Source organism: Carettochelys insculpta, chromosome 1 (assembly GCF_033958435.1).
Source record: "Carettochelys insculpta isolate YL-2023 chromosome 1, ASM3395843v1, whole genome shotgun sequence".
Taxonomy (NCBI): domain Eukaryota; kingdom Metazoa; phylum Chordata; order Testudines; family Carettochelyidae; genus Carettochelys; species Carettochelys insculpta.
Genome location: NC_134137.1, coordinates 65,405,606 through 65,424,771, shown reverse-complemented (window position 1 = coordinate 65,424,771; position 19,166 = coordinate 65,405,606). Strand labels below are relative to the sequence as shown.

Below are 19,166 nucleotides of genomic sequence, written 5' to 3'. Positions count from 1 at the left end.
ATCTCTCACAAATGTTCATTAGAAATTGAAGATAAATAGGTGCCAGCAAAAACAAGGGAGTGAAAAATTAGATTTTTTAAATCTTATGATTTGCTCTGGCCCACAATATATGGCAGGCAAATTTCAGAACCTGCTTTGAGTCAATCTAGAGCCAATACATACCCAGTGATGAAACGAAAAAATGGAAATTTAGAATTAAATGGCCTTAATTTAAAAGTGAGGCGTGTAGTTTGGGAGACCAAAAAAAGCTCCTAAATGTGGTTCTGAGGACTTGTGTCATACCTGTGACTCAGCATTGGGACATAAGCTTAACTACAGAACTGTCTCGGACAAAATACTGGCAACCTAAATCTTCACAACCTAAACCTTCCCCATTTCATTTGGCCATTTGAGCAATCATGCTGCCAAATCAGAGCTCACACTGCAAGTTTTTTATAATGGGTATGCTTGCTACATCAACACATTGTCATAGGAAGCAGAGTTAAAAATACACCTAACACACATACAGGACAAAGGGGTCGTCCTCCATCACAGTAAGTGGATTAGCAGAGACAAGTGAATGCTGACATTGCTAGCTAAATACGTTACGATCCTGTCCAAAGCCAGGATCTCAACTTAATAGTTATCGAGTCCAGATAGACGAATGGGTCACACTTGAATGAGGTTTCAACAGCCTGATACATGGAAAGTGCATATGCTTTGTTGGTAATGGGAATGTACAATAAGAGATATAGCTATTTTTGAGAGGTTTTTTTTAAGATGAGTAATTTGGGCACTCCCTGAAAAGAAAGCCCACCCCTCCCATCCCATTTGAAACCTAAACATTAGTCCATATTGGTTAAGGAGTACATGCAATCACAAACTACCTTTGCATGCATAGTAACGATGCCACAAAAGGCCAGTTAAATTCAGAACTGAGAGTTTGCCTATGTACTCAACTTTCATACAGAAGCACAACTGCCCATGTAACAAGTAACCTATACAGTATATGCATTTTCAAAGAGTCAGATAATCTTCCAAAGTGGGTACACCCTTTCAAAAGACACTGTGGCTAATGGGGTTTTTAACTGCACAATCTTGCTTGATTTTTCTTTCCTCTGATCTCACATTGTTTTGATTTATTTTGCCTCCTTTGTCAGCGAGGAGTCTTTAGTTCAGACCCTTACGAACTAATCAGTCACAACACAAACACTTCTTCCTGATAAACTTTAAACAATTTCTTTATTAGAAAACAAAATCTACCATTGTGCTTTAGAAGGTCTTAGATCTTTCAGCATGGGCACATTCTCCTGGATGTTAGTTTTATTTTACTGGGCTGACATTTGTTTTAAATGACAGGAGCCCATACAGGGAGACTGTATAAAAGCCTATACACTATGCACAATAAAAATGGAAAAATTGTACTCTGCCAAAAACCACATCATGTCAGTTACACTCAGGAGGCTCTGCCTGATGAATCCATTTAGGGAAAGGAGCAGCAGTTAGGAAGAGGCAAATCACCCAAGCAAAGAAAGCAGGGAAGCAAGGTAATATTTACAAGCTATTAAATACTTCTAGACGGTATCAGTAGAGGAACACTGAAGACTGGTACCACTCTGGTTCACGGCCCCAGTGCCATGCCAAAGAACAAGGCTTAATGCTTAGGTGTTTTCCATCCACCTTTCTCAAAATGACAAGGATAGTTAGGCTTTTCTCTTCATTTGCAGATGGGGAAACTGCAGCTCAAAGGTTAAATCAATAGCCCAAGAATAGTCACTGTCAAAGAACTGGTAAGACACCCAGCTCTGACTCAGAGTTTGGATCTCCCTGACTTCCCTTTCAAATACATGTAGATGTGGAATTTTAAATGGGTAGCTTCTTACAATAATCTTCTCTTTAGTGTTAGCTGATCTTAGATTTGCTTGGACAATGATAAACACTCTCTACTCTTCCCTCAGGCCACTTAAAATAGTTTCAAGAGGAATTGGAACTTGCAGAATACTACAAAATATTCTTCCATGCCAACAAACATCCACTTTTAATAATAAATGGCACACACAGCCACTGGTAGTAGCCAAGGCGGCCTATGCTGGGTAGCCCATTTAAATACCAACATTAGTTGTGTGTGTAAAAGCCAATGAAGGCTGGGTTTCTACACGTATAACAGGATGAATTGCCAACTTCCTACACAAGTTCAAAAAAAATTAATTAGGTCACAAGACCTGCATATTTTTGTCCATTAACTAATTTTTGTCCATTAACTGTAATTTCTATGGACAACTTGATGTATAAGTGGGATTTAGATAGTGAACAGTGATGAGCATACATACATTGCAAATGGGCAACACAGTGTTGATGAAGAGATCCTGTTGATCCTGGCTTTTAGCTCCAGTTCTCTGAATTACACCATAATAACTTTGTCTCTGTACCATATGTACCCTATTTTTAATTCTGAAGTCTGCAACTTTAAGAAATGCTGCAATAAAAACAAGAACTTCCATGTAAACACAATCACAGGGAGATGCTTACAGTTCAATAATACACAGCCACAAAATTTGTTTCTTTATTCTTTTCACAGACACAAGACATCCCATAAATGAGAAGCATTGTTCAAACAAAACAGAGTTGTTTGTTATGTCATACCACCATGCAAAAACTTGACTTAGATTTAGATAGTTATAAAAACTGACTTCAGATTTTCTGGACTGATAAATGAAATGTGGAGTTTTAAAAGAAGTGTAATGAATTTACAACAGATACCCACAATCACATCGTCTGTAGCTAGGTTACCAAAGCTAAAAGGGGGGAAAAAAAGGTGAGATGTTGAGTATTTTTATCCAAAGCAAGTCTCAAAGGCTGAAAGCACCATTTTTCAAACAGTCTTGCCATAATCCAACCAGAATCAATAATGAAAAAAATTAAAGGCCATGGATAGCATAATGAAAAAATCAACAACTGCTGATTCAAAATGCAGGTGTTTTTTTTTTGTTTTGTTTTACACAGCCGCAAACAGGCATCTTAATGGAAGCATGGTGTGGGTGAACTCAGAGTCGCATTCTGATACAAAAAGAGGCAAAGCAGCCAATGCAAAACTTCAGCTACTTGACCTAAGAAAGACAAGAAATTACAGCATTAACATTCCAATGTGAAGGTTAGATAGCAGTATTAGGAAAGCTAATTCTGGAATGTCCGTGAACCTTCCCACTGATCTACAGTTTGGGGTTTTCTGTACATGGACCAATGCTGCTATTCCTGGTTTAATTAAATCTATACATCTCCCCTTAGATTAAGCAGAATCAGTTCATTCCCAAAGCACACAGGACAGCTTTAAATACATGCAGTACAAATAGCAGAAAAGCGAAATGAATTATTGACTTAAGACAGATAGTCCTTCTATGTTAAACTTGTTTCCCAGAAAGGTCCTAACTCCACTACAAAATGGCAAAAACAAAGACTTCTACTGGGGCTACATTTTGTAGAAATTTAATATTTTTAGGTCAGGGAATAGAGGTGCAAGCCTTCCTCACGCTGGTTTAGATGCTGCAGAGGAAGATGTGCTAATCAGCTTCCACAGGAAGAACAAGACCTTGAAGAGTGGCTTAGATATTCCAACTGCCCTCCCCCTCACCCCAAAACAACAAAACAAAACAAACAAACAAAAAACCTACCACACAATTCTACAGTAATTTTAACTTGTTCATGTTTACTGCACTGGTGGGAAATCTTGATTGGATGCCTCTCCCCATATGCACCCCTAGAATGTAAGTGTACCCAGAAACCAACATCTGCAGAATTTCCAGTCTCCTTAGTTAAATTTCCAGTGTTGATTTCTCACTGCAGTAAACTGTGTAAGAACTCTACTCAAGGTAATAAACTGAAGTGATGGTATGTGGGACCACCACAGGAAAGATGAATCATCTGGCTTGCAAGTGCAAATATAACAAGCTTATGATTGCTGTATTAATCTATTACATATACACATTCCTAGGACTCACCACCCTCTAACACCAATATTTATATAATTCCATAAATGTACACAGTATCTTACAAACACAGTATACACGGTAGCTATATATAGTAAGAACAGTAAAGACAGAATTTTCTGCTACACTCTGCCTCCTGTACTCCATGGACAAGATGCATTTCTACAAAGCTGGCAAGTATTTTTAAAAACAGAACAAGAACTTAATACAGACAGCTATTGGATAATGCAAAACAAACAAACAAACAAACAAACAAACTCATAGTGCTTATTATTTTGCAGGTTACATAGAGGGATGTACTTGTACCTGGGTAAAACAAAGAAAAAAGAGCAATGCATTTCCTGAGAAAGCAAGTTAATTTAGAAACTGAGCCTACAATATAATAATAATTGTAGGTAGAATACTGAAAGAAGGGAACTATTGCCAAGTAGACAGATATATGGATTAAACCACTTTCGTATCATATTTCCACTGGGAGTGAGACAAACAGAGCTGAACTTCACAAGAAGGCACCTGACAAAAGTATACACAGTTTAATCAAAAGCCAGTGAACTTATTTTTAAATCAACTATTGCAACTTCAAAGCTCATAAAAACGTGCATGAGATTTACAACATCAGGCACTTGTATGAGTGGTGTTAATAGCATAATTCCAGGGAAATCTACAGAACTTGTCTGAATCCTTAATCAGAAAACAGAAGTTATAGAATGCTAATGAACTGTCTTAATTTTATACTATCTAGGGGAGACAAACAGAAACTCAGAAAGTTTCATAACTCCAAATTTATAATCTAAATTCAGAGTAAAATATATCAGAGTCCTACACGCAATAAGAACCCATTTCAACAGCTAGGTCAGCCAAGCAAAGACCAGCTACAGCACTTAGAACTTGAGAAAAAGCTACATCTAAAGTCACTGGCAGCTATTAAAGGGTGGGAAAAGGCAGCACTAGCTACTGGTTTGTTACTAAAAGAAGGATTTCAAACAACTTTCTCGTCTTTATTTAACTCTGCATCTAAAGCCACCACCACCTTAACTGTGCTTCCATTCTCTCTGCTTTATTTGTTCATGGGATCAGTGCTAGATTTCAGTGTGTAAGTTTTTGAGCCAAACCTACTAATTCGTTAATTTTATATTTTAAACCAAGAACTTCATTTCCAAAACATTCAGGGGCCCAGTAACACTCTAGGGACAACTGGCTGTCAAAACAAGCGAGAGAGCTCCATTACCAACAACATAATTGTTATCAGATGGTGCTTTTAAACACTGGCATATTCTGTACGAGTCCTCAATTCAAAATCAGGGGCAAACAAAAACAGGTCCTGAAGAAAGACATAACTATGCTCCGTTATTGAGCTATTCAAGTTGTATGGCATAGAACCACCTGAAATGGACAGAGTTTTCACAAGGAAAGGGTCCCTTCTGGCAGTGTTCAGTAAAGTGTTTTAAAGGTTCTTACAATAAAAATGATATGCTTTTTTTTACTATTCTACTGTTTTTTCAAAAAATATGTCGGTAAAATACAATAGTTGAGCCTTTGGTTCACCCTTCATGAGACAGGCATACTGTAGCAAACATCAGTTGTCTTCACATTGACTTGGTGGGGTTTCCCATGTCTCCTCATCTATGTAGTGAATCATCTGTGATGACGGACCTAGGGCTGCTTTTTCACTTTGGGCTATAAATAATGCAGCCTGTTCTCCTTCTGCTAATTGAAGGTCAGAGCTACAAGAAACATTAGCTCCATTCAGTCTGTCTGTCAAAAACTCCGCTGCAGCTCCAGAAGCCTGGCTACTCTCAGTTTCAGCTACTGGTTCTGTCTTTTGGTGAAGTCCAAACATGTCATTTCGGATGATGTATCGAACACACTGCAGAATCACATTCCTTTCATGTCGTATGTCCTGGGCTAGTAACTGGAAAGAAAAAGAGAAAGTGATGCAAGGTTTCCATCTCTTAGTTAGTAGCAGATGCAAACTAAACAAGATATGATAGCATAGTTAGTTAATTTAAATATATTTGCAAATTTATGTAATAGGCATGCAAGCAGGCCCTGGAAGCAAAGAGGCAGGAGAAACAATCCTATTAGGCTGAATTGAAGACTTGGAGCATATCTCAGCTCAGTGACACAGTGCTTTGGAAGATGTGAATTTTTAACTAAAGAGAGACCACTATGACCCTGATTCAGTAAGGCACCTTTGTCCCATAGACTTCAAATCAGATAACTCACATGTGTTAGCACTTTGCTGAATCAGGGGCCTATCCTTTAATCATGCATTAGAGTGGGCGGAATCTGACGAAATACTTTTGAATAGGCTGTCACTCCTGGTTTATCCAGTTGGCCTAAAAATTAGTTAATACATCAAATGCCATTTTTTTCCTGGGGCAGGGGGGATCTCTCTCTCTCTCTCTCTCTCTCTCTCTCTCTCTCTCTCTCTCTCTCTCTCTCTCACACACACACACACACACACACACACACACACACACACACACACACACACACACACACACACACACACACACACACACACACAGTTTCTTCACTACACTGCTCAAGGCACCATTTTCTTTGAATTCATACTAAAGCTTAGAGAAAAGTTAGCCTAGTAATTACACAACAGCTTGAAAACCATAGCAAAGCAATGGGCAACCACAAATCACAACAGCTGCATTTGTGGTAATCCCTCACCTGAGTGGGCTGCAGTGCTGCTGTGAGGCACTGGAGTCCCACACCTACCTGCTCATCTCTCTTCTCCCAGCACTTTCGGAGCGCACTCCTCACCCTTCCCATCAGAGCTTGCACAGCTGTGAACAGCTGATTCAGGCAGTTCAACTAGTGGAACTTACTGTAATCAATGTATTACACACATAATGGAGGGACAGTGTCATACCATTCCTTTTCGCTGTGGATGGGGTACACTGTGCAATTCACAAGTGGTGACATGAAGAAGAAAATATGAATCAACAGTGTGAAACTGTTGCAAAAAAACCCAACAACAACAACAACAAAAATGTGATTCTGGGATGCATTAACAGGAGTGTTGGGAGCAAGCCTTGAAATCATTCTTCTGCTCTACTCTGTGCTGATTAGGCCTCAAGTGGAGTGTGTGTGTCCATTTCTGGGTACCCCATTTCAAGAAAGTTGTGAAGAAATTGGAGAAGGTCCAGAGAAGAGCAACAAGAATCACAGAATCATAGAATGCTAGGACTGGAAGGGACTCTGAGAGGTCATCGAGTTCAGCCCCCTGCCCTCATGGCAGGACCAAGTACTGCTTTAGACCATCCCTGAGAGATATTTATCTAACCTGTTCTCAAATACCTCCAGAGATGGAGATTCCACAACCTCCCTAGGCAATTTATTCCAGTGTTTGACCACCCTGACAGTTAGGAACTTTTTCCTGATGTCCAAACTAAACCTCCCTTGCTGCAGTTTAAGCCCATTGATTTTTGTTCTACCCTCAGACACCAAGAAGAACAAGTTTTCTCCCTCCTCCTTATGACACTCTTTTAGATATCTGAAAACTGCTATCATGTCCCCCCCTTGATCTTCTTTTTTCCAAACTAAACAAGCCCAATTCTTTCAGCCTTTCTTCATAGGTCATCTTCTCTAGTCTTTTGATCACTCTTGTTGCTCTTTTCTGGACCCTTTCCAATTTCTCCACATCTTTCCTGAAATATGGTGCCCAGAACTGGACACAATACCCCAACTGAGACCTAACAAGTGCAGAGTAGAGCAGAAAAATAACCTCTCGTGTCTTGCTCACAACACACCTGTTAATGCATCCCAAAATCATGTTTGCTTTTTTTGCAACAGCATCACACTTCTGACTCATATTTAACTTGTGGTGAACTATAACCCGTAGATCCCTTTCTGCCATACTCCTTCCTAGACAGTCACTTCCCATTCTGTATGTGTGAAACTGATTGTTCCTTCCTAAGTGGAGCACTTTGCATTTGTCTTCATTAAACTTCATCCTGTTTACCTCAGACCATTTCTCCAATTAGTCCAGATCATTTTGAATTTTGACCCTATCCTCCAAAGCAGTTGCAACTCCTCCTAGCTTGGTGTCATCTGCAAACTTAATAAGTGTACTTTCTATGCCAATATCTAAATCATTGATGAAGATATTGAACAGAACCAGTCCCAAAAAAGACCCCTGTGGAACCCCACTTGTTATACACTTCTAGCAGGATTGAGAACCATTAATAACTACTCTGAGTACTGTTATCCAGCCAGTTTTGCACCCACCTTACAGTAGCCCCATCTAAGTTGTATTTGCCTGGTTTATTGATAAGAATATCATACGAGACCATATCAAATGCCTTACTAAAGTCTAGGTGTACCACATCTACTATTTCTCCCTTATCTACAAGGCTCGTTATCCTATAAAGAAAGCTATCAGATTGGTCTGACATGATGTGATCTTTACAAATTCATGCTGGCTGTTCCCTATCACCTTACCACCTTCCAAGTGTTTGCAGATAATTTGCTTAATTACTTGTTCCATTATCTTTCCTGGAACAGAAGTTAAACTGACTGGTCTGTAGTCTTCTGCGTTGTTTTTGCCTTTTTCCAGCCTTCTGGAATCTCTCCTGTCTCCCAAGATTTTCCAAAAATGATAGCTAATGTCTCAGATACCTCCTCTATCAGCTCCTTGCATATTCTAGGATGCATTTCATCAGGCCCTGGTGATGTGCAGACATCTAAGTTTTGTAAGTAATTTTTTACTTGTTCTTTTTTATTTTATCTTCTAAACCTACCCCCTTCCCACTAGCATTCACTATGTTAGGCATTTCCTTCTTCAGACTTCTTGGTGAAGACTGAAACAAAGAAGTCATTAAGCATAAAATAAATAAATAATTGGAGATACACATCTCCTAGAACTGGAAGGGACCTTGGGAAGTCATCTAGTCTAGTCCCCTGCCCTCTTGGCAGGACCAAGTGCCATCCCTGATATCTACTTGCCCCAATCCCTAAATGGTCTCTTCAAGGATTGAGCTCACAACCCTGGGTTTAGCAGGTCAATGCTCAAACCACTGGGCTATCCCTCCCCCCAACCTCTAGCCTCTCCAAGTTTCTTGTTACTGTTTCTCCCTCCTCACTGAGCAATGAGCCTACCCTATCCTTGGTCTTCCTCTTGCTTCTAATGTATTTATAAAAAGCCTTCTTGTTTCCCTTTGTGCCTGTAGCTTGTTTGAGCTTATTTTGTGCCTTTGCCTTTCTCATCTTGCCCCTACATTCCCGTGTTGTTTGCCTATATTCATCCTTTGTGATTTGTCCTAGTTTCCATTTTTATATGGTTCCTTTTTTATTTTGAGGTCATGCAAGATCTCCTGGTTAAGCCAAGGCAGTCTTTTGCCATATTTTCTTTTTGCTATGCAGGGAAATACCTTGCTTTGGGCCCTTAATAATGTGCCTTTGAAAAACTGCCAACTCTCTTCAGTTGTTTCCCCCCCTCAGTTTTGCTTCCCATGGGACCCTAGCTACCAGCTCTCTGAGTTTATCAAAATCCACCTTCCTGAAGTCCATTGTCTATTTTGCTGTTCTCCCTTCTCCCCCTCCTTAAAATTGTGAACTCTATGATTTCCTGATCACTTTCACCAAAGCTGCCTTCCGCTTTCAGATTCTCAATGAGTTCTTCCCTATTTGTTAAAATCAAATCTAGGACAGCTTCCCCACTGGTAGTTTTTTCAACCTTCTGAAATAAAAAGTTGTCTCCAGTACAGTCCAATAACTTATTAGATAGTCTGCGTGTCGCTGTGTTAGTTTCCCAACATGTATCCAGATAGAATGATTAAAGGTCTAGTGAACATGAGCTATGAGGGAAGACTGAAAGAACTGGGCTTGTTTAGTTTAGAAAAGAGAAGACAGAGGGGACACAATAGCAGTTTTGAAGTACCTCAAAGAGGGTTACAAGGAGGAGTAAGAAAAATTGCTCTCCTTGGCCTCTGACGGTACGACAAACTGGAATCAGGGAGGTTTAGGTTGGACATTCGGAAAAACTTCCTGTTAGGGTGGTTTAAAGACTGTAATAAATTGCCTCAAGAGGTTGTAGAATCTACGTCACCGGAGATATTTAAGAGCAGATTAGCTAGCCATTTATTAGGGATTGTCTAGACTGTGCTTAGTCCTGCTGCGAGAGCAGGGTACTGGATCTGATGACCTCTCACGGCCCCTTCCATTTCTAGTGTTCTATCATGCACAATCAATCATCCTTTATTTAAGGTTGTAAACTGACTATCTGCCACATTATATTTAAACCATATGAGCAGCTAGATGCACAACACCTTTTTATTTTGTTGAATGTACTGAGAGATATTGGAAGAAATATAGGTTAGGAGATTTATTATTCTCAGCCCGTATGTTATAAATGTATCTAAAAATTCACTGCTGTACATGGGACTACGATAAACATCCTCAAGTTGGTTTAATGAATGCCAAGAGAAAGCTTGGCAACACTAGTACACAATCTGTTTTAAATATATATAATTCACACAAAGCATCTTCCTTCAACAAGCAAATCCCTTTGGGGTGTGAGGGTGGGGGCAGGTTTTCTATGGATTTTCTGACTTGGTTTCTCAGAATTTTCACCCCACAGACCACTTTTTATAATGGCAACCCTCTTTTGGATACCTCCCGTCAATAACACCCACTCCAATCTGCACTTTTCCTGCTACAGCCATAGTGACTGATGTATGAACAAATAATGTTAGGATAATATGAAAATGAAAAGACAAAAATAAATAGGCTTACCATTAAACATCTGTTCCAGCCAACTAAGTTCCCCAGCCCACATATCATATATCTATGCAGTTTATCCCTTCTTTCTGGGTGCAGGACTTCACACTAGCAGCCAATCTTTTTTAGGCACAGTTCTTGGTGTTCTGATCCCCCAGGTTGCTTTACAGACTGGTTCTACACTCAAAATCACTAAACTCCTGATTTCAGTATTGCTTGAAAGGAACTAGGTTTCCCCCTTCATCCCCCAGTCAACCTTCCTTTGGAGCATGGAGAAATGAATGCCTGTTAGGCTGTTCTGGACATATATCTCACATAATCTGTTCCTTGCCATTACAGAGGCCTTGGGCATTGGTGGCACCTTTCTGACTTGGTTTTCTCAAAATTTTGCCTCTGTGTCTGAATTTGTGTTTGCCTCTGACACACAACAATTTCATGTGTGTGATGCACAGGAGGGCAGAGTGGATCAGCAATGGGCAACCACAAATGGTGAGTGGGCCACATGAGTAATCCTCCTCCTGCACTGGGGCTCCACCTGTGGCCCCTCCCCCCCACGCCTCTCACACACCAGGGCACCCGAGCCTTGCAATTTCCCCTTCCTCCCAGAGCTGGAACAGCCACTTTACAATATTCCATCTCTGGGTGGGAGAGGGTGAAGTGGGGAACAGAGTGCAAATCAAGTGATTTGCATACTCTGAAAGGGCTGGGAGGGACAGGAAGGGGCAGGTAAATGCAAGGTTCTGGTGCCCTGGTACATGAGTGATGTGCGGGGTCCGTGGGCTGCAGGAGAAGCCCCAGTGGACTAGAGGATATAATAGTTGCCCACCACTGGACTAGATGCTTTAATGGTCCCTCCTGGTCTCCAAGTTTATGAAATGACTGTTTGCTCACAGCTGAATCGGCCAGAGAAATATAAAAGGCAATGGTGCTGGATGAAGACAGGTTTGGTTAATTGCTTCCCCCTGACTTAAGTTTAGCTGGTCAGAATACCACAGACATCTTCAGCTAGAAAGAAAACCCATAACATAAAGACCCTCTGCTTTGGTCAAGAAGACTTCACGTAAATCATCAGAACACTAGCAATATACATGGCCAGTTTGTGAACCACTGACACTTATACTGCTACACAGCAGAGGCTTGCATGTGCAGAAGGGATGGCAAAGGAGGACAGAAGAGATTGGATAGGATGCCTGATGATCCCCGACAATCATTCTAGCTAATTAGAGATAGATATTGATGGGGCACAAGACCACCATCCAGTCTGTCTCAGCAAGAAGCAATATGATCCCACATCCTCACTCAGCATGGGGCCTGTTATCAAACGGATAGCTGGGAGGGGAGAAAAATAGGATCCCAATAAGGACTGGACCACAGAAGAGCAAGCAAGATTTATAATGCGGATCTCATTTACAAAAAAAATAAATTGCCCTCAGTGTAGCTTCCTAACGATGTGCCGTTTCAACTCTGGTTCACCAAAGCAAGCCATAACCTGAACAGTACCATGGTGTAATCTGTTTACATATTTATACAACATTTTTGCTGAACTTAATGTTCCTCCAGCCACCATATTAAAAGAGCTGCTTTAGACATACAGCAACAGGATTCATGCATAATCAAAGTAAGACCCCTGTGAGGCATGCAGCCATTATTTAAGAGAGAGAAGTCCATTACCATTTCCAGCAGCGTTGGGCAACGTTTGGGCAGTACAGGGAGCGACTTCTTCCTCCGTCTGTCAGAGCTGCTGCCATGCCCCATGTTTGTATTCGATCTCGCTAATGCTGCACTTGTAACTTTTGCATTTTCCTTGCAGTTTATGCTATTTGGCCTTTGAGGGATATTTGACGTCTGAGGGACATTTCGGAGAACTGTCTGGTTGTTCTTAAGACATTTCATTACAGTCTTGGCAGGAACTTCTTGGGGAAAAAAAAACAAACCAACATTGTAAACTCCAAGTTCTAAAAGTCTCAGTGACAATCACATAACTCATAGCAGACAGCACACCTGGTTACTACTACTGGTGCAAGCATGCCCTGGTTTAATGAGAATGGATTTCTTTCTCATAAGAGAAATCAAACACATGGAAGGTAAGTGATTTACCCAATAACAGAGAAACAGTAGCCAGAGTCTGGAATAGACCTTGCAATCAGTCTCATTCTGTATACATTAGCACACTAGTTCCCTTTAATAGCCCAGTTTGCAGTGAAATCATGGACAAGAAGAATGACCCTGTGGTTAAGTGTATCCCTAACTTGTAAGAGTCAAACTCAATTCCCTGATCTACCAGAGACTTCCACCATGATCTTAGGCAAGAACTCAGTCTGTTTCAGTTGCCTGTATGTAAAATGGGTGCTAATAGCACTTACCTTTTTTGCCAGGATGTTGTGAAGATAATTATGGTAAAGTCTGTGAAGTGCTCAGATATTACTGTACCACAGAGAGAATGATTAGGATTACCATATTTTAACCTTTCAAAAAAAGAGGACATGACTGAGAGAGAATGTATCTGTGTCTACCAACTCATGTTGTACTAATGTACTACAGTAAAATTCCTTTAACCCAGCCTCCAATGGTCCGGCATCCCCTGAGATATGCATACCTCAAAATTCGCATAAGTTGGGGGTCTTGGGTGGTGGATTGGGACCGTGGAAGGGGGAATGGCGGTTAAGCCTGGGGGTGGGGGGGCTAGGGCTGCAGGGGGCCAGACCATGGAGTCGAGCCAGGGCTTGTGGGAGAGGTGAAGTTAGAGATGCGCAGGGGAGTTTCTCCTGGAGATGTGCAGGAGTGCAGAAGCTGCAGGAGTGTGGGGTAGAGAAGAAGCTGGGGACGCACAGGAGTAGTGAGCCACAGCTGGGTGTGGGCGTGGTAAGCCGCGACAGGAGGATTGAACTAGGGTGTGGGAGTTATGGTGACATCCAATAATCTGGAAAATTTGGTAATCTGACACCTGACCAGTCCCAGATGTGCCAAATTAAAGGAATTTTACTGTACACATACTATAACACATTATCAAAACAAAAAGCAGTCAAGTAGCACTTCAAAGACTAGCAAAATAGTTTATTAGGTGAGCTTTCGTGGGACAGACCCACTTCTTCAGACCATAGCCAGACCAGAACAGACTTAATATTTAAGACACAGAGAACCAAAAACAGTAAGCAAGGAGGACAAATCAGAAAAAGATAATCAAGGTGAGCAAACCAGAGAGTGGAGGGATGGGGGGGAAGGCCAAGGCTCAATCTAATTCTTGACCTTCCCCCCCACCCCTCCACTCTCAAGAATTAGATTGAGCCTTGACCTTCCCCCCCATCCCTCTACTCTCTGGTTTGCTCACCTTGATTATCTTTTTCTGATTTGTCCTCCTTGCTTACTGTTTTTGGTTCCCTGTGTCTTAAATATTGAGTCTGTTCTGGTCTGGCTATAGTCTGAAGAAGTGGGTCTGTCCCATGAAAGCTCAGCTAATAAACTATTTTGCTAGACTTTAAAGTGCTACTTGACTGCTTTTTGTTTTGATAGTGTATAGACTAGCACAGCTTCCTCTCTGTTACTATGTAACACATTAATGTAACATGAATGGTAAATGCTCATACACTCCCTCTTCATCGGTGTCTTTTTTTTTTTTTAATGGTAATCTTAGGAATGATCTCCTCATTAAATCAGAATCTTGAAATTTTCACAGATGTTACCTTTAGTGATTCTTTTAGTACTCAGAGAGTGAGTCATGTGGGACTGTATTAAATATTCTATTGAAGTCCAGGTACACCATATATACCACTTCCTCCTTACCCACAAGGCTTGTTATCCTATCAAAGAAAGCTATTGGGTTGGTTTGACATGATTTATTCTTTACAGATCCATCCCGTTACTTACGACTTTGTTATCTTCCAGATGCTGGCAAATGAATCCCTTAATTATTTGCTCCACTACCTTTTCTGGAACAGAAGTTAAAATGACTGGTCTGTAGTTTCCTGGGTTGTTCTTATTTCCCTTTTTACAGATGTGCACTATATTTGCCCTTTTCCAGTCTTCTGGAATCTCTGCCGTCTTTCCATGACTTTTCAAAGACGAACACTAATGGCTCGCAGTAGTCTAAATGCAGCCCACCCATCCATAATTTCCATTCATCCCCCACTTGCGTGGGTGTTTGTCTGAAGTACATGGAATGCAGACCCCAGCGAAGTCAAACTACTTGAGCAAGCAGACAGATTCCCAAGTATAACAGAATAAAACCCTCCCCTCTTGAGAGACAAACCATGCCACCTTTAAACACATGTATTCCTTCGTCTTCTAGTAAGTGGAAATGAAGACCCAAAGCTGCTGGCAATTACTCCACCAGCAACCCAGAAATTGCTGTGCTTGTTAGACCTTAAACTATATGATCCACCATATAAAACACTTCACAGTCACATATTTACAAATGAAGGCAAGAAGATCAAAAGTACAACAGGGCTGGAGGAGATCAGAAAGGCAGAAGAGAGCAAAGTGCTCCTAACCACATGCCACCTTCCTTCTCAGATTGTCCTTTATACAGAGAGGAAGTGGTGTACACTCTGGATGCCTTTGCTGCTCCCATGAGGAAGAGAAAAAAGCTTGTTAGGCCCCAACTCACCCTCTGGCTCGCTCTCGCTACCTGATGTGCTGCCATAGTTGGCCACCAGCAAACTCAGGGCAGAGGTCACCTGCTTTGGAATGACAGTCACTCCCAATTGTCCATCCTCTGCAGTTGTTCCTTCTTTGTCCGACTCTGCAAAGAGAGTACCAAGACTATTCATCGCTCCTATGTATGTGTCATTAGACCTTCTCTCTGATACTGGACAAGCTTACTCAACATCACTGCTGGATAAAATACATGTTATTTTCTTTCCATTGGCATTCATGGGCAGGAGCTGTCGAAACACATATTTATGTCCCTGACAAAGACTACAGGGGGAAAAAAACAAGTTTGATTTCTCTGAACAAGGAGTTGAACTTTTTGCTCCATCCTCACACGGTGAATTTAATTACAGGTTTTGCTATGGCAGCCAAGAGATTAGAGGAATATTTATCCTTCAATAGAACAATTACAGGTTTTGCAAATAGAGAAACACATGTAGATTTTCCTGTTCAGAAGTTAGCTTTTTGCACAGGGAAGAGTAAGTTGCATTTAAAAATCAGAGTTTCCAAAAGGGGAAGAAATACTGAAATCATGAAATTGTTCAACTCAAACTTATAAGACCATGGCAATGAGATTTCTGACAGCACGACTGCTTAAAATGTGTTTAGCACCATCTGTGTGTGTGCTGCTTTAGTAAGTAAAGATCTTATAATCTAAGTTACTCACAGAAACATAGAATGCTAGGGAACTAAAGGGAGCCAACAATTTATGAACAGCTGCAATTGGACAACAGGGGAAATCTATCAAAAGCATCCCAAAGTAAACAATTAAAATCACAGGTCAATTTAATGGAATGCAAAAAGTTATATGTACCTTGACACACCATATCCTTTGGAAGTATCACCAGCACTTGAGTACAATACAAGCCCATGCTTTTGCACTGAACCTACATGGAAATTCTTGGGGGGAAAATATACATATGTAACCCTCCTAGAGGGAATGTTATTAGAAAATCATCGGTTGAATTTTTTTGTGACGGCCTCTTTCAATTATAAAAATTAAATAAACTGTACCTGACATCAGGATTTTAAAAAAATGTTATTACTCATATATTAACCCAACTTTAGATTATAAAACATGAAATTCTTAAAACCCAGTTTGCCACTATTTTTCTTATACTTTTACATTTTAGTCACCTTGGACAATGAAATCAGTTTCACTTTTGTTCTCAATACTACAGAATATGGTTTCATACAAAGGGTTTTTTTTAACATGATATTCTATATGCGTGTGTAAATGTTTCCACTCCTTTGTTTATAAAATCAAGTTAATTCCGGACCAAATTTAAGCTACTGTCCCTTTAATCTATTTATTGTAGAACATGCAATACTGTACAAAAGCTTCTCCTTGGCAAGGTTTCCAAAACCTTGACAAGCAAGAAAATGTTTCAGGGTTATTATACCAACACTTTATGTTCTAAGTCGGAATTTCCATTCAAAAGGAAGTTCTAATAAAAAGCTGAGTACTAGGATCTTCAGTGAAACTGGCAGCAACAAATCTCTGACCTAGTGACCTTTGAACTGCTTTGGCCATACTGCAAGAAAAGTCCTAACAATGTTAGGAGCGGCAGATAGAAGCGCTGTCAAGTCCAACAACATATTCATTGATGGCATCTTCCAAACCAAGTGTAAAGTCTTTGAAAAGACAACTTCTTATCAAGTCACCAGTGCTACTAAAAAGCTGTAATTCCCCCTAAAGTAAAAGATTCACCAACCTCTTTCCCTTATCTTACCAGCATCACTATTTGCCAAAATGCTAAGTGGGTCCACATCTCTCAGACAGGTCTGTGCATCTGAAGCAGTTTGTTTTTCCAGTTCCTTAGCAAATAGATGGTTTTCTGGTCCACTGGCTGCAGTCTGAGCTTTCAGTGGAGATGCAGCATGTCCATCACCTTTCTTCAATTTCTTCCAGAACTGACGCTTCTTCTTCTTCTTCTGTCTTCCTTGTCCAGAGGCCTCCTCTTCTTGTGGGGCTTTCCACATTCCCGGCATTTTGCTAGAGAAACGTGTAAAGTTTTTACAGAAACACCAACACTCAAAATAAATTAATCAAGGTAAATTAATTAAATTGATTGATTAAATTAACGAAGCCCCCCTCCCCAGCAAAATTTTAAAAATCCCTGTGCCCTATGGCAGTCAAGAGATCAGAAAAATGGTTATCCTTCAATACAACAGTTTTCATCTTTCCCCCGTCTTGCCTTGCTCTGCCCTGCTTCAATAATTTAATCCACCAGTTTCATCATATCTGCAGACAAATGTAGATTACTTAAACAGATATCTATACAAGTGCTTTGTTTGGAGTTAATAGGTCTTATTTGGCTATTGGCACAATGAACTGAGATGTGACGGAAGGAAAAGGAAACTAGGCTGGACGCAAATATGACAGAAAGGCTAGAAAGTACATGAAAGAGAGAGAGAGAGAGAGAGAGAGAGAGAGAAGCAGAGAAGCACACAATCACGGGGATAGCACATGACCTTGTTGATAGAAAGAACAAAGCTAGGACAAAACTAAAAAGCAGTTATGTAGCACTTTAAAAACTAACAAAATAATGTATAAGGCAATGAGCTTTTGTGGGACAGAACCACTTCTTCAGATCTGATAAGTGGGTCTGTCCCATGAAAGCTCATTGCCTAATGAATTATTTCATTAGTCTTTAAAGTGCTACATGACCGCTTTTTTGTTTTGATAGAATACAGACTAACACGGCTGTCACAAAGCTAGGACAGTTCTTTACTCCCTCTGATTAAAATACAGCCCTAGATTCTTCCTTTCACATTAGAGAGTCAATATTTGCTTCATTCAGAGAAATGAGGCCATTCAAAGGCATTAAAACAGAAAAGAATCTGTCAACAGTGCATGTCCATTACTGAAGACACTTAGTTTTAGCATCCACTGCTACAGCACTGTGCAGAATACTGAAGCTTTAGACACATCCAATCAGCCAATATAATTCCACACAACTGCAATGACTTCTTATACAGGAGGGGAGGGAAGGGGAGGGGAGGGGAAAGAGTGCAGAGCGACGAAAAGTGGAATGTTTTTCCCTTCCCTCACTAGCAGCACAATCTGCCTTCGCTAGAGCAGGATACTTCAAGTTACACTAAGGAAAACCAAAACTATGTCTTTAACTAAACCAAGTTAAAGATATATCTATACTATGATAATTCTACAAATCTATATATTGAGATTATGGTGAACTCCTGGAAATGTGTCCAGAGCATAGTTACGACAAAATACTGTAAAAATAGTAACAGAGAAGTATCCATGTTAGTCTGTACTCCAACAAAACAAAGCAGCAGAAATGTAGCACTTTAAAGACTAACAGAATGATTTATTCGGTGATGAGCTTTCACAAGACAGACCCACTTCTTCAGATCCTGGTCTGTCCCTTGAAAGCTCATCACTATAAAAATAGTAATTCACGCTTACTGAGAATGGTTTTCATAAATGGTAATTTAGTATTTTGACAAGAGTTTAACTGAATCCCCAGATTATTACATTAAAACAGGAATTCCTGCACTGGAGGGGACCAAATGGTTTGTTTTATTGACTACCATCTATCCAACAGCTGAATACGCACAACACATTGGAAGAATATTTCTAACAAATTACCAATTCTAAAATACCATAGTAAGGGGCAAAATTACTCTCTGAACCCAGCTGATTTGGGCAATCTGAGTTCAATTCCAGCTATGCCTCATTCCTTCCTAAACACCCTGGCAAGTCATTTTACTTCTTTCTACAATAGTATACCAACCACTGAATGGAGAGAAAACCATCTCCCACATTTTGCCTTTATTTTGGCTGTAAATTCACCGGGG

The 19,166-nt window shown here is 40.3% G+C and overlaps 1 protein-coding gene across 2 annotated transcripts in view; it reads right to left on the bottom strand.

Moving 5' to 3' along the window:
• Nucleotides 1-1,223: 1,223 nt before the first annotated feature.
• NUFIP1 (nuclear FMR1 interacting protein 1) overlaps nt 1,224-19,166 on the bottom strand; it is a 37,123-nt gene continuing 19,180 nt past the window's right edge. The window contains exons 7-10 of one of the 2 annotated variants that reach the window (XM_074988196.1): nt 17,078-17,340; nt 15,301-15,435; nt 12,369-12,607; nt 1,224-5,874 (exon numbers count right to left, since the gene is read on the bottom strand). In XM_074988196.1, coding sequence (XP_074844297.1) covers nt 5,539-5,874; nt 12,369-12,607; nt 15,301-15,435; nt 17,078-17,340 — 973 coding nt within the window. In that variant the 3' untranslated portion in view covers nt 1,224-5,538. Of the gene's footprint in view, nt 5,875-12,368; nt 12,611-15,300; nt 15,436-17,077; nt 17,341-19,166 lie in introns of both variants that reach the window. The other variant, XM_074988186.1, reaches the window with a different exon arrangement.